This window comes from Oryctolagus cuniculus, chromosome 13 (assembly GCF_964237555.1).
Source record: "Oryctolagus cuniculus chromosome 13, mOryCun1.1, whole genome shotgun sequence".
Lineage (NCBI taxonomy): Eukaryota > Metazoa > Chordata > Mammalia > Lagomorpha > Leporidae > Oryctolagus > Oryctolagus cuniculus.
In genome coordinates, this window is record NC_091444.1 from 13717319 (window position 1) to 13739459 (window position 22141).

Below are 22141 nucleotides of genomic sequence, written 5' to 3' on the forward strand. Positions count from 1 at the left end.
GTGGTTTTTTGTGGGAGGAAATTCAAACTAAAAATTGTTGTGCATTAGTATTTCAATGGGAAAAGTATATGGTCTATATGGTCGGGATTTTAGTATCAGATCATCTAGGTTTGACACTTTGGCTATATTATTTATCAATTACATGACCATGGGCAAATTACTTAACACCATAAGTCTCAATTCCTTCTTCATAAAATGAGGATAACAATAATAATAATAACACCTATGATCAAGAGTGTTGGGTTAGAAATAATATAAAAGCAGCTAGCAGGGTCCTAGCTTACATCAAACAATCAATGCCTCGTGTCATTAACACAACATCATTATTATTAGTGGAAGTAATTAAGCAAACATTCTCAATATAACAAATTTGTTCATTAACATTTCTTTCTTCCTAGGTATTGCAAATGCTGTTTTTAGTGAACAAAGTGGTGAAATACTATTCAAAAGCAACGGGAACATTTCCAGAGAACTCACCAATATCACATTTGGTTTTAGGACAAGAGATGCAAATGTACAAATATTGCATGCAGAAAAAGAGCCTGAATTTCTTAATGTTAGTATCCAAGAGTCTAGATTATTCTTTCAGTTACAGAGTGGCAACAGTATTGATCTGCTGAGTCTGACAAGTGTGCAGCCTGTGAACGATGGCACATGGCACCAAGTGACCCTTTCTATGGCAAACCCACTGGCCCAGGCCTCCAGGTGGCACATGGAAGTGGACAACCAAGCACCTTTTGCAACCAGTTCAATTGCCACTGGAAACCTCAACTTTTTGAAGGATAATACAGACATCCGTGTGGGTGGCCCAGCTATTGACAGCATGAAGGGCATGCAAGGGTGCCTAAGTACAATTGAAATTGGAGGCATTTATCTCTCTTACTTTGAAAATGGCCAAGGTTTCCCTCCTAAACCTCAGAAGGAGCAGTTTCTCAAAATCTCCAGAAATCCAGTGGCTACAGGCTGTTTGCAGTTAAATGCCTGCAACCCCAACCCCTGTTTGCATGGAGGAAACTGTGAAGACGTCTATTACTCTTATCACTGCTACTGTCCCTTGGGATGGTCAGGGACACACTGTGAACTCAACGTTGACGAATGTTTTTCCAGTCCCTGTATCCATGGCAACTGCTCTGACCAGCTGGCAGCCTACCACTGCAGGTGTGAGCCTGGATATACCGGTGTGAACTGTGAAGTGCATATAGACAACTGCCAGGGCCATCAGTGTGCAAATGGAGCCACCTGCATTAGTGAGACTGATGGCTATTCTTGCCAGTGTTCAGAAAATTTTACAGGAAAATTTTGCAGGTGAGTATAAAGTCCCTTTGAACTTCGGTCTTTGAAGCTATGCCCTCCATTCTCCTCATCACATAGGAAAGTTCTTCCCTCTAGGTAAACAAAAGTACTGTGCTGAAGAGGGCTAACACTGGTCTTGCAAAGATAGAACCTCTCTTACTGGGATGTACTAGGGTAAGAATGCCAGGGTTTCAATCAGACGTCAGGCAAGATGTTTTCTTAGTCGTGTTTGTTAGAATATATCTTAGGAGCAAGAGCGCCCAAGTTTGACAGCCTTAAGGCCTCGGGAAACAAATATGTTGACAATAAATCCAAAGGCTGGATTTTAGTATTGTTAGGGAAGATATGAGTTCCACTGCTAAAATAGCCCTCTGGGTTATTTCAGGCAGGTAAATATTGTCAGATCCTGAAAAGACCACATTAAAGTACAGTGTTCAAAAGGTGAAATTAGACTCTCAGACAAATATAAGATGAACATGTTTGGATGATTTTATCATTAATTAATGAGGGGCATAGTAAGATATAAGGATATAATTGTTTAAAAGACAATCTAAAGGATATGTGTGTATGTGTGTATGTATGTGTGTGTGGACATGTGTATGTGTATGCATGTGTGTTTGTGTGTAAAGACAAGAATAGGAAATGCAGAACTATTTGATTTACTATCAAGTAAACAAATCAGTGTTTAAAATCTTTTCCAGAATGTGACAATGGAATTGTACGCAAAATTCATTTGCATTAGTATCATTTCCTACAACTTACAAAGTTGTACAGATGTTACTTCCTCTGAGGTAAAGGACTCCTTTGCCAACATAACTGGCCTGTTTAAAAGTAAGAGAAATTCAGGATGAAAATCAGTATTCCACAGTGACTTTGGATAAGTAAAATAAGCGTGTATGCCCTAGTAGCTAGTTCACCAGAATGTTTTTCTGCCTACTTCATCAAAGTCAAGTTCTCAAAGACTGAACTTCTCAAAAGTACCTACTAATGAGATTCAGAAATTATTTATTGAAGCTAAGATGTATATAAAGCTTCATATTTGCATTGCTAATTGACCTCTTTCAAAGCTGGTTGACATTTTCGGCTCTTTTGAAAGTCCTTATGATATCTCTTTAAAATAGAATTGATTAGTTCTGGTGAGAAGAGATTCACCATCATATAGTCTCCTTTCTCCGTTTTAGCTACAGCACACACAGCAGGACAAAATTCAATTCCCTTCACATTTCCTGAAGACTTATGATGCATATCTTACCGTGCACATGTGCAGTGTGGGTCAAAGGTCATTCTTAAAATCCTGTAAACACCAGTCTTTTCAAGCCACTGGATTTGCCTGCAAGAAGTTCTGCTTAGCTTCTAATGATGTGTTCTGCATTGTGTTAAGGATTCTTTACTATGTACCATTGTGTGGCTATCCAAGAGAGCCATACTCTGAATTCACACGCAGCTCCTATTGAGGGCTCTGCACAACCTCCCGGAGAGCATTTGGCTTGCATTCTGCGGCACTATGAATCATTAGATAGGAAGCAGCAAGTCTTGGCAGGGTAACTGCAGTTCAGCTCTGAAAGCCAACAGAGAAATCACATGAGTGCTTGGGTACCAGAGTGTTGTCCTTGCTTTCCTGGCCTTTATAGAGATGCAGTTTTCCTATGGCCTTTGTTGATTTATTGGCAAAGCGGCAGCAAATCTAGCGATAGTATGTCCCTTCCCAGCACTAAATTTATTGCCATCCCATGGCATAGATCTTATCTCACGAATAAAAACTGCGTAGAAGTGCAAGATGGATAGCCGTGCTTGTTACACACCCTGCAGCAGGAGCCTTCTGCGGGAGAAAGTGAGTCCTGTATAATGCAGTGCAATTACGCATTTGTCGCTCCTCCAGCCTGGGAACTTAATTAGCTTGGCATCGACTGCATATATGAACTTTGCAAAACGTTTCCTTGAATGAAACGAACAAGACGAACAGCTGTGGCTGTCCTTTTATCTCTCTAGACACAGCAGATTACCCTCGGTGGTCTGTGGGAATGAGAAGACAAACCACACTTGCTACAACGGAGGCAACTGCACAGAGCTGCAGGCGGAGTTCAAATGTACTTGCCGGCCCGGTTTTACTGGAGAATGGTGAGTCACACTAGATCTTGATGGAGGAGAATTCTGGGTAAAGAACAGAAAGTTCGTTTTCTCCTGTGCTTTTTCATCTCAGTTCCCATAGGAAAATCTAGGCTGACATGTGGGTCCAGGCAGAGTCAAACAATAAAAAAGAAGAAAAATGACAGTGTAGGTCAAAGTAGAGAACACTTTATCAGCCAAGACTTCTAATAGGGAAACATGGTTTTTAAACAGTATAGTGTAATTGCTATTTTTCTTTCTTGCAAGTACTTCAAGATTCACAGTCCCCACCCAACCCCCATTAACTCTTAACACATGATACAAACACAACTGCTCTTGAAGTAAAATAAATTCACTGAAAGGATCGCCTGCTAGAATTACCCACAAGCCCAAGTCTATCCTCCTTACCCATAGGATGCTCCCTTCCACAGAGAAACCTTTCAGCTCTTCTTTACCCACTGCAGGAGCTGTCAAGGGATACAACCTAAGACCTGCAACAAATGCAGGTGAATCTGGATATGCCTTTGACTAGTAGCAGGTGAGGACAAGGGAGAAAGTGCCTGCTCCACATCTGTGTTCCCCAAACAGTTACAAACCAGGGCTCCACTGGGTAATGATATTGCATACATAGATAATAGCAAACCATCTATTTAGCACTGTGTCATGCACCTTTCAAATATCACCTAATTCTTATTGCTCTGCAAGGCTTTATTATTTTTTATTATTTCTTATTTTAAGATTTTATTTTTTCTATTTTGCATATGAACCGAGGCTGAGAGGGTACGTGACAGATTAGATGCCAGTCAAAATGTATGCTTTGGTAGGATTAAAGCCTCTGCTTATCTATAGGATATGCAGACACAACTACATGAATAAATTTTGCTCACTACAATTAAAAGAAAATGGAAAAAGTGCTTCTCCATTTCGTATGTCATCCTGGGTAAGATGTGTTGGTCTCTAATCAAATGTCCTACATTGAACAAATTAAATAAGTTAGTCAAACACATTTGTCAGAGATTTTGACTGACTTATTTTTTCCTATAAAAATAGGTGGTAAAATGATGAGTATATTGCAGTTCATTGTAATTACAGTTTGAATCGACTTGAGTTTCCCTTTTTCAGCTGGCTCTTTTGGCATCACAGATGAGCTCTTTTGCCGATTTTATGAAACAGCAGGGAATTTGGGTATCACTGCCTTTTCCCCTTATAGCAGTCAGTGACCAACCTTTCCTTCACAGCCTGCCATCCCTGGTTGGCTTCCAGTGGCCCCTGCAGTCCACGTGTATTTGCATGGAAGGGAGAGAGCCCTCAGTTACATTCTACTTTCCGTCACATCAATTTCTCCCATGCAATTTATTAGCTCAGAGCCTACACAGCTGGCCTCCATTTCCATATAACTTCAAAATATTGCAGATATTTTCTTGCTCTAAATTTTGAACAATTCCTTAACTTGTTTTACATGCTGGTTGTTTCCTGGCTTAACCTCACTTTTTCTGCTTAACAGCGCTATATACAGCACTCAAGCGAAGTCTTGGATTATTTTTCTTTGCTTAGACATAGTCACTATTTGTAACAAATGTTTCTCTTCCTTCTGATATTTATTAATTTAAAAATTTGGTATTTAAAATCAAATTATTGATTTGGAACATAGAAAGTAAAGGAAGTTCAGAGTTTTCTTTCCTCTCACAGGAGAATTTTCCTTGGCATAAACTTCTCTGGTGCAAAATAGCTTCTAGAACAGTGAACCTGTGTTCCGTAGATTCTGCATTTTCAGAGTTCTTAATGATGCACTATTAATTCCCTGGATGCTCATGGACTTATTTTGACTCTCTGTTAACTGACCCCTAGTGAAAGTTCCAAAGACACTTATTATGCACGTGTATATGTTGCTCACTGTTTAGTTCAAAAGAGAAATAGGTGAGAAAGTGAGAAGGTATAGCCAGATGAAGACTAGCACACATTGTGCAATCGCCCAAGGCCCAGGGAAGTGAAACATCCACAGAATCCAAGAATATTGAGAAACTATCCTGTAATAAACTGCCTTCTCTCCTGCCCGGTTAATCCTCCACCTGAGTGTTGTCCTGGCGGGTTCTGAGTGATGGATGGTGTGAGCACTGCAGCCCACCCAGGACACTGAGTGCTTGGCAAGCTCCCTCAAGTTGTCAAGTTTTGCTCAGATCTAATCAGGGAAGTCTCCTTCCAGCCCAGAAGCATAAGCCAAAAAAGGAAAATAGAATGTCTCAGCTATGCTTGGTATTCAACAGGATAAGGAGTTGTTTTTCTTGGAAGATGTTTTCTTTTTCCTTTATACCTTCAGTGGATCCCTCCTTCTCACTACCTCATCCCCTTTCAATTGGAGCCTTGTGATTAGTCTCCATTCCAGACCTGCAAGCTTCACTTTTTAGAAGGTGAGAGAAAGAGTAGGGGGAAAAAAATCAAGATTATTTATATCAAGCTTCAACATTATAAGTTAATCTATGAGATTCTGCAAGCTAAGATTTTTGTATGAATTTCCTAGAATAAAAGAGATACCTCACTTATTGCTGTATCTCTAGGTCTTAACAGAGTGGCACATGGTGAGTGGTAAGTGGTCCATAACTACGAGGGCACTTCAGAAACTTCATGGAAAATGAAATTAAAAAATAAGTTCATTTTGGTGCAAAAATTTCTGAAATCTATGCAGTTTGTTAATAGTATGGATTTCCCCATAAACTTTTTGAAAATCATTCATATGGATGGATTTCAAAATATTTTACACCAAAAGAAATGTGTCTTCTTATTCCTTTTTCAATAATTTTTTTAAAGTACTGTCATATCTACCGACTGAGTGGTTGATGAATTAGTCAGCAAATTTACAGAAAAACAAGTTGTTGGTAGAAAATTGGGTGAAAAGTGATCATGTTCCAAGGAAAAGGAAAACTTCAGTTTATCTTCGAATTGCTGTTTCTTGTTTTGAAAAAAATGTGGAGTTTGAGAGTGATTTCATCAAAATATTCAGCATTAATGCTTAGTCACTGGAAAACAGATTTATTAGAATCTAATTGCCTACTTTGCTTCAGTTAAGAAAATAGGCTTTCAAGGAAAAGCAATTCAAAATCTCCTGCAAACAGACCATTTCTGTGTGTCTGTTTTTGGTGGATTTCTCCACTTCACCCACGGGCTCACTCAGATGCAGGAGACTCCTCAGTGTTCTGCACACTTCAAGTTGGCAAAATACAGCCTTCGCGTCAAGAATTTGGTGCACTGGTTGCTGGCGATTCCCACATTTCATATTGGAGTGCTGGGTTCCAGTCTCAGTGCTGCTCCTGAGTTCCACTTCCTGCTGATGCCCATCCCGGGAGGCAGCAGTGAGGGCTAAGTACTGCGTCCCTGCCACCCATGTGGGAGACCTGGCTTGGGTTCTGGCTCCTGGCGCTGCAGTGAACATTTGAGGAGTGAACCAACAGACAGGAGATTTCTCTCTCTGTCTCCTCTCTCTCTCTCTCTCTCTCTCTCTCTCTGTGTGTGTGTCTGTCTGCCTTTCAAATAAGTAAAACAAGCTTATTTAAAAGGCATCTTTGCTCTCATGGTTCCTGTATGCACCTAATAAATTCAACATTTACAAGGTGGCAAACCAGCAACACACTTGAGGGAGGAACTGGGTTGTGCATGGCCCAGCTTTCTCCTGGTTTATAAATATTTGCACCTGTTTCTCATTCTAATTCATTCTATGTGTGCACAAATTATTTCTATTAAAACCAAAATTTGGGAAGGGAATCTTAAGGAACAACTCCCACATTATCAAGTGCCTATAAATTGTGCGGGAACTGGTAGATAAGACTGTGCTGTTCTTGGTACATGAGAAAAGGTTTTTTCTCTCCCCACTTCCAGTGCATTCACTCAACAGGGCTTCTGCTGTTTCTGCTTGCTTGCCAGGTGTGAAAAGGACATCGACGAGTGTGCCTCTGACCCGTGCTTCCACGGAGGCCTGTGCCGAGACTTACACGGCAGGTTCCAGTGCATCTGTGACGTGGCCTTCGCTGGGGAACGCTGCGAGCTGGACGTAAGCGGCCTCTCCTTTTATGTGTCTCTCCTCCTCTGGCAGAACCTCTTTCAGCTCCTTTCGTACCTCATCCTGCGCATGAACGATGAGCCCGTGGTTGAGTGGGGTGAGCAGGAAGATTATTAGCATACTTTGAACTTTCCTAAATGTAAAAGCCATTGGACTGCTTTAACTCATTTTGAATCTCTTTTTAAAAGACAAATAACAAGCCATCTTAAAAAATGAAAATAAGTTCAAAGCCTGTTTTAAACATACCACAAGTACTTTGTGTGTATATAGAATATTTTCCTATCCTAACTTTAAATATGAAAAATTATCATTCTTCACATAGAAATGTCTTATTATTGAGGGCATTTACTGAAAATCTATTATCTTTCCAAACACTTCCACATTTGAACAGCTACTGCAGTGAAAATTAATGAATTACTCCTCTCCCACCACACCCATGTATGTGGGTACGTTCGTTTTCTAAATTGCTGTCATTCATTACGATCCCATTTTCATTTATGCACTTCATTCTCGTCTGCATTAATGATGTGAGAATCTGGAAATTACTACAGATTGCTTTTATATCTAGCTGTTTGTTTACAAGGCTATTCAAATTACTCATTGCCAATTCTCTGATATGTGATCATTATATAAAGAGAAAGCAAGGACTTCCATCACTAAACATGTAGGAAAAGAGTGATCTACTGTCAGCGCTCAGACTGTGCTTCACAAAGCCTTCTGTCATCAAACAAAGCAGCATGTAACCCTTTCTCTTTTTCTTTTTCCTGAAATAGTTTTACATTTCCTAACAACTAGACAAATTTTTTGTTAATTCCTTATAAATTTACAGGTTTTTAGCTTTTCTATCAAGTGGGCTAACTGGAATTGCTTTTTAACATATTAATGAAAAGTAAGGACTGAAGTTTATGCATATGCTGAAAAGCATATATTCTGAAACTGAAAGTTTATTGAAAGTGTATTTTTCTATAATTTTCCAGTAAATTTATCCTCTTCAGGTCATTAAAAAGTCATAAAAACACAATGCCTGTCATAATCAAACATTTTTTCAAACATATACCTCAATTAATGGATGTACATAATATATCCACAAGACATGCAGAAATTAATATATCTTGCTTTAGTAGAGATTGTAATGTAAAAACTGGAAAAAGTATATTTTCTAATGTTTTTATTAACTTCAGAAGCATAATATCGTTTATATTAAACATTTTTGTGTGGTTGGTGTAGTTGTATGCCTTCAGAGGAGGCACCATTTGTGTTCAGGTAAAGGGAAAATACATTGATCCTATGAATTCAGAATGCAACTAAAATAATTGGCTGCTGAATGTCGTTTTGCAAGTGTGTCTATGTCTTTAGGAGCTGCCCTGGTTTGAAAATGTGAACATCATATTCGATACTCATTTAGCCCTAATTTCTTTAAGAAAGCCTTTATTTCTGTGGAAATGACCAAGGTAAACCTAAATCTACTATTCAAACAGAAGAACAAAATAACACTACTGAAGCAAAGAAAATGCATTCCATTTTGCTGTGCAATGGCAATAGATTTTATACAGCAAATGCATATGCTACAAAGTGCTGGCAGGTATTCCAAACTGGGAGCAGCTAATTTTGAAGTCTTTCCTCCATACTCGTCCATCTGCCTCACATCTAAGGCTACAGGTGCCATGCTGCTGCTTCTAATGGTCTCCTCCAAAGCGAGACTCGGGACAAAAGATTTGGGCTAACCCTTCCCAGCAATATTTGCTTTCAGAAGTACTTGCAATAAGGATGAAATAGATGATAGCCAAAGACTATAGGGATCATTTTCTCATTCATACCCTTTTAGGTGTAGAGTAATCATGTCCTTACAGTCCATTCCAAACATAAACTGCTCTCCACCAAATACGTTGTAAAAATATTCACTCATATCGTCTTCTTTTGTATAGTCCTCATGATTCTGTTGTCACTGCAGTTGTTAGTTGCTTTTCTATTTTCCAATTATCTTATCATGAGATATCTGACTTAATAGAAAATACTCTCTTTTATCTTTATTCTCTGTATTTTCAGCTGCATTGTATGCGACTATGGCTTCTATACATTTGCACAGAGAAATAAAATCTTTGTTTCTGCATTTTCTATTTGTCATCCTCTGATGATACCTATCTTCATTTGCTTTGATAGTGACTTGCATGGTAAGATATCCACAAGCCAGGCGTGTGTGTGTGTGTGTGTGTGTGTGTGTGTGTGCTGTGATCCCTTTCCACAGATGTAAACACCTGTGGCATCAAGTAAACACCTGTGGCATCAAGGTCAAGGGCCCAAGTACTTTTCCTCCTTGCAAGTAATCCTATAGTTAGAATTGCTGACAACCCTAATTGCTCTCAGTATTGGCTTATGTCATCCCTGCCAAAGCTAGCCATAGTTCACCTCGCCCTAAGGAAGAGCAACCTCTCATCCAAGTGACAGAAATTCACACAAACTCCTCTGGACCTAGCTCCTGAAGCAGGGCCTGTGTTTACTTGAATAAAAACTGGCTTCATTTTGCTCATTTTTCATGTTAACATCTGCACTAAACAGGGAAATGTTTAGCTCTGGGGCATGGCTCTTCATCCCTTGAGTGTGTGTACAAGAGGGGTGGTTCCTATCACCTCCCTTTTTGGAGAATGGGGAAGTAAAGAGAACTGACAAGTTTAGAGGAATTCAGTGCTTTCATAGTGTGGACAGGCAACTGAATTCAGTGAACACTACTGAGAACTTACACTGGGCCAGGGACTGTGCTGAGACCTTTATAAGTACATACTCTTCGAATTATGGTTTTTTTTTTTTTTTAAGAATACCAGGTCTCAAAATATCTCATCTCCTAAGCTCTTTGATAAATTTTGTTGAAAGACCCTTTGTCCAGTTCTGTGTTTTAAAATAGAAGTTACTCAGCTTTAATTTTTGCAAAATTAAAAGTGATACTTTTTCTGGAAATGGTGCTATTGGAGTTTAGAGATTTAGGTTGGATACCAGGAGGAAAAAGAACTCCGTTTCTCAATGGCCAGTATTATGGACTCATACAGACTCTATTTCATGTCTGCATTTTTTACTTATTCAGCAAATGCTTAATGAATGCCCACTAGTGTCGTGGCCTATGCTAGGATCTGGGAGTACAGCTACAAAGTTGACATGATGTTCGCTCCCCACTAGCTGGCCGGCTCATAGAAGACGTGGCTAAACAGAAAGGACAGATTGTGGATGGGCGTTAGGGTGGATCTTAGCACCAACGTGCCTAGAGCTTAAAGGTGGATATAGAAGGTCTAGGAGGTTTCGTAAAGCATCGGCTGAGATTCCGGGGTAAACGGAAGCCAGGCCGTGGAAGGAGGAGCCAGGGCAGTGGAGGTGATTCAGGTGGGAGGGGTGCAGAGGAGGGGCAGTGTGCCCGGGGCAGGAAAGGCCTGAGATTCTGGTGCGACTGAGGCCGTGCAAGCTCACAGAGGGAGCCCTGGTCAGCCATGCACAGACTTCGGTTTTCATCCTAAGAGCCACGGAGCACCTTTGAAGGGCTTCAGACAGCAAAGGGGTATGATCCCATGTGCACTTCTGAAAGACCACCTGGGCTTCTCCTGAGAGGATGGATTCAAAGAAAGGCAAAACTGGGCTGAGAAAGGTGCACTTAGGAGGCGGTTGCAATAAGACAGACACGAGGAAAGAAAGTCTTCACCACCTTAATTTGTCAAAAATGAGGTGGACAGGGGACTCGATGAACAAAGTTTGAGGCTGTAAGAACTTGTGATTATTTGCAAGAGAGTATACTAGGTCTGAGGGCATGATATGTTAAATTTGGTGAATATTATTTTTAAAATTGTTGATTGGATAAGTGAATGAATGTAAGTCTCTATGTGAGACCCAAATTATTAATTCCTCAGTCTGGAATTCATGAAATGATATCTGGGCTGGTATATAAATCTGGGATTCATATTACAGCTTTGTCAAGTTTCGTATTCCATTCTCCATATGTGACACATTTGTATTATTGGTCTACTTCTCTGTTAACAACATTGCCTCAAACACAGCAACTTATTATCTCCCAATTTCTGTGGAACAGGCACCGAGGCTCAGCTTTGCTGCCTCCTCCACTGAAAACGTCATCAGGTTGCAAGCTGTTAAGTTGTCAGCCAGGAATGTGGTCACAGCTGAGGCTCAACAGGGCAAGAATCCACCTCCAGGTGTACAGAGGTTGATGGTGGAGTCTGGTTCCCTGTGGCTGTGGACTGACCATTTCAGTTGCTTTGCAACCGTGGACCAGAGGCAGCTCTCGACTCCAAGAGCCAGCTCCAGTTCCTTGCCACATGGGGTTCCCCAACCTGACTACTTCCTGCTTCCAAAACAGAAATGGACAGAAAGATTCCAGCAAGATGAACATTCCATCCTTATGCAACACAGTTGTGTAATCAGGCACATGTAATCACGTATCTCACGTTACCTGTATCAGGGTCTGTTGGTTGGAGGTCACAGTTCCCAGCCACACTCCAGGGCAGAGGGTCACACAGGATTAAACAGCAGGCAGGGAGGCCACGTCTGTCTGTCACAGCATTTCTCCTTCTCTCCCACTCACTCCCTGTAACTGCGTTCTGTCTATGTTCCTCAGATCCGGCCTCCAAGCACCAACAGTCCATCTGGTGGATTTTAAATTTGCATTACTTTTAAAATTCCTAGACATTTTTAACCGCCTTACGCATCGACTTTTCTGTTTGCATCTTGTTTGTTTTTTTCATTCTAATGGTTTTTCCTTATTTTACTTTTTGTACTTAGGAAACTATGAATAGTCTTCTCAGACTGCTCCGATACCTCAAGCTCCTGGAGGTCTCATCCTCCTATTTTTGTTTCTGCTGAGTTCTGACAGCTTTTCCCTGGGTGGTTTGCAATTTTTGTGAGTGGACACACTTTAAGAGAATTTTTTTCCTGTGGGAGTCTTTGTGTTCTGAGCTGCAGAAATGTCCCTGACTATAGTCTTGGCTGTAGTCTTTTGCTGGACAGTCAGGAGTTTCATCAGGCAGTGCTGGGTTTTGGGGATTCCCATAGCATGTAGAGATTGAAATTTGTCTCCCAGTCGATTTTCTGGAAGCCTTTCATAAATACGACCCAAACTGCGTCTCCAGCCTCATCTCTTACCTGTGTGCTCACAAACTCCACTCCTGCCACACAGCACTTCTCTCCTCCCTCACAGCTTTCTCACATCTTGTCACAGCCCTTCATTTATGTTTGGATCATCCCTCCTTGCAGGCCCTTCTCTTCCCTGCCTGGCAAACTCTGTCTTTCCTAAAATCCTGAAGCTGATTGGATACCCCAGGGATCCTGCCCCTGACAGGTGCAGGAAAATCTTACTGTTTTGTTCCTGATCTTCCCTTCCGGTTTGACCTTTCCTGGTGCATGCTGTTTGGTAAGTTAATCAGCCATGTCTGCAAGCAAAAACCACATTCAACAATAAACCTCGCAAGAGCAGAGACCATTTAGCACATCTGTACAACAGCTTTACAGATGTTTGTAAAGGAATCATCTCCTACAGTAGCACGTGGAGTTCATAAGTAATTACAACATTTTCTGAATTGAATATTTAGATTTTAATAAGGATAAATATTTCAGGATGAGGCTTGCCAGGATATACTAACTGAGAAAACACTTAGTAACTAAGTGAGAAAATGTAGGATTTTTGGTTATACAAATAAGAATTTATTCCTAGTGGCACAGCAAGATCAGAAGAGCAGTGATTACATCAGCTTGCATTTAGTGTCCCTTTAGCTATATCAATGCAGTTATAATAGTTGCTTTAAAATCTGCATGCTAATTCCAACCCCTGGGTCATCTTGTGATTGGTCTCCACTGATAAAACTTTCTCTTGCATGTGGTCTCATTTTCCTGTTTCTTTGTCTAGTGATTTTAGACGACATCCTGGGTGTTGTAGATTGTATGCTGCCAAGACTATGAACTATTTTCTGTTCCCCCAAAACTATTATTCTGTTTTGGCAAGGAATCAATTAACTGAATCAAACTCACAACTCTGTAGCAGTCCCCGTGGTGTATCACAGCTGGATTCCTGTTCCATTGCTTACAGTCCACCCCACACATGCGTATCTCAGGGGTTGGCTATGGATTTCAGCAGACTTCGTTTTCAGAGTTTGAGACCCCACCCCTGTAGCTCTCTTTCCAGATTGTCGCCTCGCTTTTTAGCTGCAGTTGTGGACCCCGCCTCTTCCCACATTCTCTAGGACTAAGACTGCAACTTTCTCTCCTAGTTTTAACCAATGTGGTGTTGACTGAGGGCTGCACTCAAAAAAAGGGATCACCCAGTGCCCTCTGCTTTTGTGGTATAAATTCCCCTACAGTTTAATGAATACTTTTGCTTTTTCACCCATGTTATTTTGTTATTGTTTCTGGATTTTATACTTGTTCTCTATTCAAGGGTTGGTCTAATAGGAACTACTTTGTTGTTTCCAAAAGTGGAAACTGTAATTTTACGTAGGGTATCTTAGGATGCATGAACTTAAGAATTTTGTCCCAGAACAAGGGATGTAATTTTCCTTCTGATTTCAACATGGACCAGGTCACTTTAAAAGAGCAAGATTTACTTCTGGACACTAGATTCAAAGGAGAACAATTGGTGCCAGGATCTACAGCAAGGTGTTATAGGAACAGTGTAAGGCTAAAGGGATGCTTTTCCTGGGAAGAGAGGACTTAAGGAAATCATTAAACTTCCTCCACATTCTTCCATGACCATCCCGAGAATACACAAGCAATTTTGTGCGATATAGAAATAAGACAAAGGGGTTGAATCTGTCAGATTTCAAGTCAGTAAGAGAAAGCAAATTAACATCAGAGCTATTCCATAATGTAATGAGTTGATCTGCACCTAAGTGAACTCCCATCCCTGGGAGCACTTCTATAGAATCCGAGTGACAATATGTCAGAAATACTGTGGTAAATACTTGTTTACTGATTGAAAGAGACACATGCACCTTACTATTTTTAAGCATCTATGCTTAGCTAATTTAGCAGAACTGGTATGAAGTTTCTCAAGTTTATGGCGTGCATTAATCATGGTAGCAGAATTATGGAATGGACTAAGAATGACATTTGCATTTCTTTCAGTTGAAAAAGTATAGTGTAGAAGGATACGTAGTTGGCCTTTTGGAGAAAGGGAGGATTGGGAAGGATAAATCCGAGTTTCTCAGATCATGAATACCTTGGACCTTGTTTTATTGGAGAAAGTTTTGAGGATGAGAAATCTCCCTCAGAATGTATTTGTAGATACACTGATTTATTATGCTGCTTCATCTGAAGTTGAAAATCTAACACTACCAGCTCTGCCCCATTTACCACCTGAAAGGCACCTTTATCGTTCAGGGCAAGGTTAGGCTGAATCTGGACACGTTTCCTGTGCTTCACAGGTGTACACAAGCTCTTCTGAGCAAATCTCCAGGTCTGCGTGGCCTCCTTATCAATTATGTCCAGACACGACCTCCAAAAGAATAAAGGCACACAGCCAGAAAAAATGCAGAAGCTGGGACAGTTCATTTGCATAGTGTTTTTCATTTTAAATCATATGGTAAAACAATCATGCTAGAAAAATCCCTGTATAAATTGGAGATCTCCCTTATTGGAAGACTGAGTAAATGCTCTTTCAACTACTACACTGAAATACTTGATACCAAAATATTAGATTGAATCACATGAACCTACATATATTTGACATTTTTACTTATTTACGAAAATGACAATTTCACATGATTCGATCTATTATATAATAAATGCCTGATAGATACAGGAAGCTGCTCCTAAATTTTGAGTTATTAATGCAGACCAGAGAAAGAACATGTTTAAAGGATTTCAAGAATCATATAAACCAACTTATTTATATAAAAGATGATGCAAAAAATCAAGGTCTTGGAGATCAAATGACTTACTTAAGCTATCTGATGATTCAGGTCTCCCAGTGCACAGTTCAGTTCTTCCCACTGAGCTAACCTTACACAGTGGACTCCCTATCACACTGGCCTGTGAGTGTGAACGAGATTCTCAGAATACTTGAGAGCTCTTCACAGTTCCGACATACATGACCCTGTGTAAAGAATAAAAATATGTAAAGCCAACACCGTCACAATATTCATCAGAATGTGATCTCAGTCGATGACATAAAAGGTAACTTAAAGCAGGTACCATCTCTGAAGCATCATGAAAAATGTGAATTATAATTATACAGTCCTAAGATCTTAGAGGGCATAGGGGATAAGACTGAGTCTGGTTTGATTTTGTAATTGAAAACTGAGATGAGTGAAGCTTTCATTTCAAATGATATTAATATATATTCACAGTAACCTTCTGAGATGAATATCATAATGCCCATTTTATAGATAAGGAAAATGAAATTTAGAAGGGTTAGGTGTCTCGGCCACAGTCTCACAGAAAATAGGTATCAGAACAAGGTTCAGACCTGGCAGTGTCTAATTCCAAGCCACATGTCTGTTAGTATGCAACACTCACTTTAGCCGCAAGTGGTACAAATCAGTTTCTGAATAAGTTACTCACATCAGCTTGTGACTTAATAAGAGACATGCTTTGCTATAAACTTTCTCATGTGGAGTTCAGAAAAATAAATATTATGAGACTAACCAAATTATAAAATTTTCCTATTTCTACCACCAAAATAATTACCATGAAAAGTAGGAAAAAATAGATGCTACAGTTGAAAAAGGGAATAAATGGCATGCAAGTCACACATATGCTATGCTGTTTTAATGTAAAAGGGCATCCCCTATCTGAAATCTAGTGTTTTTTTTCTCTTATAATAACTCTGAGAGGCATTTAATAAAATAAAGATCACTAGCTATATTTATTATTATATTTAAAGCTTTAAAGGTTGGCTGAATTGCTTATGGCCAAATACTCAGGAAGTTTTAGATCTTGGCTTTAATCAGGTTTTCCGGTTTCAAACCTAATGCTTAAGAAAGGGTTGGGATCTATCAGGTCCTAGAAAAGGGATCATGGAATAAACTAGCAGGGTTCCTCAGCAATTGGGGTCCCCAAAACATGGCCAACAAAATTGAGTCATCATCAAGCATGGCTTGGAAAACCAAATAGGAGTTCTTTTACAATTCAGCCCTAAAACTTTGCTCCTATAGGCTAGTTGCCTCATCTCTGAAAGGAAACAACACAGATGGAGATGAAATGGGGGGAAATAAAATTTAAAAGAAAAAAAAAACAACAGAGGGAGAGGATTTGAGGTATGGGCAGACTCATGTCCGCCAGTCTAAATTGAAGGAGCATATGGATGGTGGATTGAGGGAACCCACTGAGTAAGCCCCATAATTCCAGGATGCGGGCATTCACTGAGTGAGACCTAGAAATCCCAGCAAGTGATAGGAAATTCACCTTCACACAGTAAAAGAATAAGCTGATAAAACTCATTAACCCACGAGTTAAAGCAGAAGATAAAAATTAACTCTGCGAGGACTTGGAGTCATTTGTGAATGACAGAGAAATAAATGGTTTCTGAGAGGGTTAGAGTTATGCCTAATCATGAAAGCTGATGTCAAGGACAAGGCTGACTGGCCCACATCCTCAGGCTTTTGTTGCAAACCAAGCACTGGCCAATGGCACAGTAGTCTTCCTCTGTATGGCAATCGCTTTGTGCTCTGAATTTGGCCTGCAGGAAAGAGGCACCCAGAATGACATTCTCTTCAAATTATAATTTAAAAAAGCACTGTCACTTATCACTGAGTTTCTACTAATTAGCATTCAGGAGGGAATAAATATAGCACTAGACATTTCTCCAAAAAAAGATGTACACATGGCCAACAGATACATGAAAAGATGCTCAACATCACTAATCATCAGGGAAATGCAAATCAAAACCACAATGAGATATGACTTCACACATGTTAGGATGGCTAGTATCAAAAGATGAAATAAAATAAAAGATAGCAAATGCTGGTGAGAATATGGATAAATTGTAGTCTTTGTTTTCTATTGGTGGGAATATAAAGTGGTGCAGCCATTATGGAAAATAGAATGAAGTTTTCCCAAAAATTTAAGGATATAACTATGATATGATTCAACAATACCAGACGGGGGTATTGAAATCAAGAGATCAAAGACATAGCTGCATTGTCATGTTTGTTTAGCATTATTCGTAATAGTCAAGATACAGAAATAACCTAAATGCCTATTGAAGAATGAATGGAAAATAAGTCATATTGTAGACATGTAATGAAATATTATTACTACAACCTTTAAAAAATGAAAGCTTGATGTGCTACAATATGGATGAACTTGGAGGACATTATTACACTAAGTGAAATTAGCCAATCACAGAAGGACAAATCTTGCATGATTCCTCTTTCATGAGGAGTTTAATAAAATTCATAGAAGCAGAGAGCAGAGTGGTGGTTGCCAGAATTGGGAGAAAGAAAGAGAGAGTTGCTGTTGAATTAGCATAGATTTTTGGTCACATGGATAATTTCTGGAGATTCATTGTACAACATGTTGCCTGCAGTTAACGGTACTCTTTTGTGTATTGAAAATTTGTTAAGAGGCTAGATCTCATGTTAAGTGTTCTTAGAACCATCAAAAAAAGTCACTTCAGAGGAGTTAAAAACATTTCACATGGAGAAAAAAATAAGCAACAGTTTTGAAATGTTATTTTGATGCACTATCCGGCACTGAAATCATGTCTGATTGAGCTCACTAATCTCTTTTCCTTTCATCTTTTCACACATTATTAAGATTTCTGCTTCACCAAGTATAATTAATGCTTTTCATTTCTTAATGTGGGGTCATTGCTGCAGGCTTCAGAGAAGTCATGTAACACAGACTTCCACCTTCAGAACATATTTTTCATGTGTCCAAAATAGAACGGTAACCGGCTATATACAGACTGGAGCTCTGGATGGTAGATGCAACCAACTGAGCTGGCGCTAAGCCATAGACAACCATGGGAAATAATCAGGTTGATGTTGCCACTGAGTTGACTAGCTAACCAAATCATACAGCATTTTTGTTACATGTCAAATCAATTTCATCATCTATCACAACCTCCCTGAAATGATTCCTGCCTTGCTTCAATACCAGGCTTATGGCAACCAGTGGTTTAAATAATGTGTTTATTCATTCACCCACCATTTATCCAGGGCTTACTCCAAGCAAGACTCTGAACCAGGCATAGTAAACAGACAAAATTTGCACAATACATTTGTTCCTGACTTGAAAGAGCTTGGGTAAGAGAACTGAGTCCACAGTTCCACACAAAGAGTTCTCCAGTTTGGAAATCAAGAAGATACTTGAAATGTGCTTGTTATTATTTTTTATTATCCAAACTGGGATAGTTTGAGAGTGAAAGGGACACTATTAATATTTAAACTAGGATAGCAGCCTAAATTGATATTGTTGTGGCCAAACTGGTATGCTTCCCACAGTTGTGACCACCCTTAAGAATGCATGTGTTGTATTTCACTTAGTAACTTGATACACTTCAATTCTCATCAAAATACAGTTGAAGTCTAACAGCTCATTCCAGAAACCAAGTCTACATGTTTCAAGTCAATTAATATAGGCCAAATCGCTCAAAGCACATGATAAAATTGATTACACTTTTGAAAGCTATTGTTTTCTTGATTTATTTCAGTTTTTACTCAAGGAGAACTTTGACATCAGTTCCATGTATTAAAAATAGGGTTGTGATCATCCAATCTGACTGCTAGTATGCAACTAAATACCATAAAATGTTCTAGTTTAGCATAATATAAATTTAGCTCCTCTTCATTTTAATTTTCAAGATTGGAGGGTCTATTTATTAAGAATTATTTTTCTTCAAGAATTAGATTACCTTTAGGAAATGAAGATCTAGCTTATTGAATCTGTTTGAATCTTTTTTGTGGGAACAAATTGATGGTATGTAGAAAATCAGATTCACTGCAGGAAGTTAGTATTTGGCCAAGTCAAGATTATCTGACTTGAAACTGATCCTACTTTAACATTATTTCTACTTAAAATTTTTAAGACTCATAGATTTGTTCATGGATTGTACACATATAATCTTCCTAACCTTCATAAAACTAGAAAAGGTTCTTTATTTCTAAAAGATTATATAAAGACTATAGCTATTATCTTTCCCTCAAAGTATAATTACTGAAACACAGATTTGTTTGCTGTAACCTATAGAAATTTATTGGGACCTAAATGTACACAGGAAGGAAGCAATATATTAATTATAAAATCTGAAAACAAAAAGACTATTTATAATGAAATGTATTTGGTCATTTGGAAAGTGCAATGGAATTTATTTTAATTCAGTTCCATAAGTAGCTATGTATACATGTTTCCTCTGTCCAGCCGCATCCACGATTGTTTGATAATCCTGTGCTGTTAACAAGACAATTTTATCACAGAAAACTGATATGCTTCTATACTTACTATTCAAATGGGCAGATTACCTTTAATACCTGACAAATGACTGAAGTCACCTTGATTCCTGAAGCTCAGGAAAAAGAAAAACATTTTAAAACAAATATGTCCCTGGAAATTTTTCAATAGCCAGCACCATGTTAGGTATATAGTAGATACAAATATTAACTAACTGACTGATACAAAGGAATGAGGCAAGTTCAAAGAGGCAGTTGTTGAGGTAAGTTCAAAGAGACAGTTTCTATCTCTGAGAAGCGTGTGTGTATGCGTGTGTGTGTGTGCGTGTGTGTGCTTTCCAGTTCAGGAGCTGGCACACAAACTTTCAGATTCTGAAGTGTGCAACATTGTAGGGTGCTTCATTTGTCTGCCCATCCTCCATCCTAAAAGGAAGATAGAGAAAATATCTGTTTATTTTTATCACTTCAGTGGCTGGCAGCCACGTCTGGCAGAGTCATGCATCAGTACCTACTGAAGGAATAAAAGAATGGATAAAGGAATGAATAGCGGGTGATGGTCACCAAAGAAGAAGTGATAACATATCCAGGAGTGAGGATGGCACAAAAAAGTTGAAGATAATTTGATCCAGGACTTAATGAACGAACAGGAATCTTCTTAGGAAAACCAAAATCATACTTTCCCTTTTCATGTTTTTTGATTTTGTGTGTTACTTAATTGTTAGATTGTTTATTCATGAAGAAATTCATTGACAAGGAAAATAGTGTGCCTGTCAGCAAAGAGAGCTCAGAAGGCCCCTGGTTTTACTTATCGTTAAGAGCCACAGTGTGTTTATAATTATAATTAGCCTTGGTTGATATTGGATCTTCATTATATAATTACATTTTTATCTTTGTGAGGAAAGAGAAAGGAAAACCTGCAGAACAATTGTGAAACCCATAGACTTCCTTAGGGTTCACTGAGCAGGCTTACGGAGAAGAGAAAAGGATGGAATTTAAGGCACTGGCCCTGAACGAGAACCAACATCGAGAGAGATCGTTGGAGAGGCCTGAAGCAATGAGAGAGCAAAATACCTCACAGAAAAATCAGCGATGCTGGAAGAAATGGGTCTCAGGGATAGAGCCGGAAGGGTTCCCAAGTAGAAAGAGTCTACAGCAGACACAGGAGCCCAGGGACCCAGTGGGAGATTTCTGCATTTGCCCCAAATGTGTGCCATTATTAAGGCTAAAACTTATCAATTTTCACAAACCTAATTGTCAGACAAGCCTGACGAAGAACGTTCCAAATGTTTGCCCCTCTCCAAATTCAGTTGAGCCTGAAGGGTTTGTGCTGTTCACTCCCACCTCATCATTGCCAACTCATCCTCCCTCTAAGCCACCTTCATCTGTGGTAACTACTCCCCGTGGGATAAGCTGACATTCTGGACTTCTAGGCTAGAAATTCAATGTTTTCTCTTTCATAAGTCCCATGACAGTGCTGATCGCTGCTGGAGTCAGAGCCTTCTGCACACTGCCTGCAACTAAAGAGTGCCAGCATCTTCCCTAAACAACCATTTCCTCCTCATCTCTGTATGTCTGGGTAGGACAACGCAAGAGGAAGAAGGGTGGGAGTAACTGAAGCATAATCTATAAAACCTGCTGTGATAATTTCAAGGAAGCTATAAAATAGTTGTAGAGAAAGAAGAAACTACAAAACATACCCCCAACTAATCAATCCCTAGCTTTTGTTACTGAGTAATAAGCACAGTATAAATTCAAGGAAGTCTGATCACCATGGAATATATTGCAAGAGGGGAAGTTTTCATGGAGGGCATGGGAATTAAACTAGGGAATGAAATATGAGGAAGATTATTTATAGGATTGAAAAAGGGAAAGCATTCAAGACAGAAACAAATGCTATGAGTGAAGACAGGACTGTGGGGAAAGGGCTGAGGTAGGTGCAAAACAGATACCAGACAAGCCCAGTTGCAACAGGCGGAGTGCTGGAAAGTAATGAGATGTGAGAGCGAATGAATTAAGGGCAAGGGCTAGACTGTGGATGAAATCGCCAAAGCTCCTGAGAAAACCCAGCATCCAGCCAAGAAGGAAGCCATTCCATAGTTTTGTGATTTAGTTATGTGCCATGTCTTCCTCTGCCTTGTTTCCTATCTGTTGTGATTATGCCTTGGCTGCGTACCACAATACCATGAACTGGCAGCTGGTGATCCACAGAAGTGCCTTTCTCACAGATCTGAAGGCTGGGAAGTCCAAGCTCAAGGGAACAGTTGATTCAGCGCCTGTTGAGGGCCTGCATCCTGTTCCATTGATGGTATCTTCTCTC

At 39.5% G+C, this 22141-nt stretch overlaps 1 protein-coding gene across 6 annotated transcripts in view; it reads left to right on the plus strand.

The window, feature by feature from the left end:
* The window catches only part of CRB1 (crumbs cell polarity complex component 1), a 231195-nt gene that overhangs the window by 185593 nt on the left and 23461 nt on the right, over nt 1–22141 (plus strand). For 5 of the 6 annotated variants that reach the window (XM_051820434.2, XM_070055059.1, XM_051820435.2 and 2 more), the window contains 3 exons: nt 399–1305; nt 3283–3411; nt 7315–7441. In XM_051820434.2, the coding sequence (XP_051676394.2) occupies nt 399–1305; nt 3283–3411; nt 7315–7441 (1163 nt within the window). Of the gene's footprint in view, nt 1–398; nt 1306–3282; nt 3412–7314; nt 9561–22141 lie in introns of those variants that run through there. The other variant, XM_070055060.1, reaches the window with a different exon arrangement.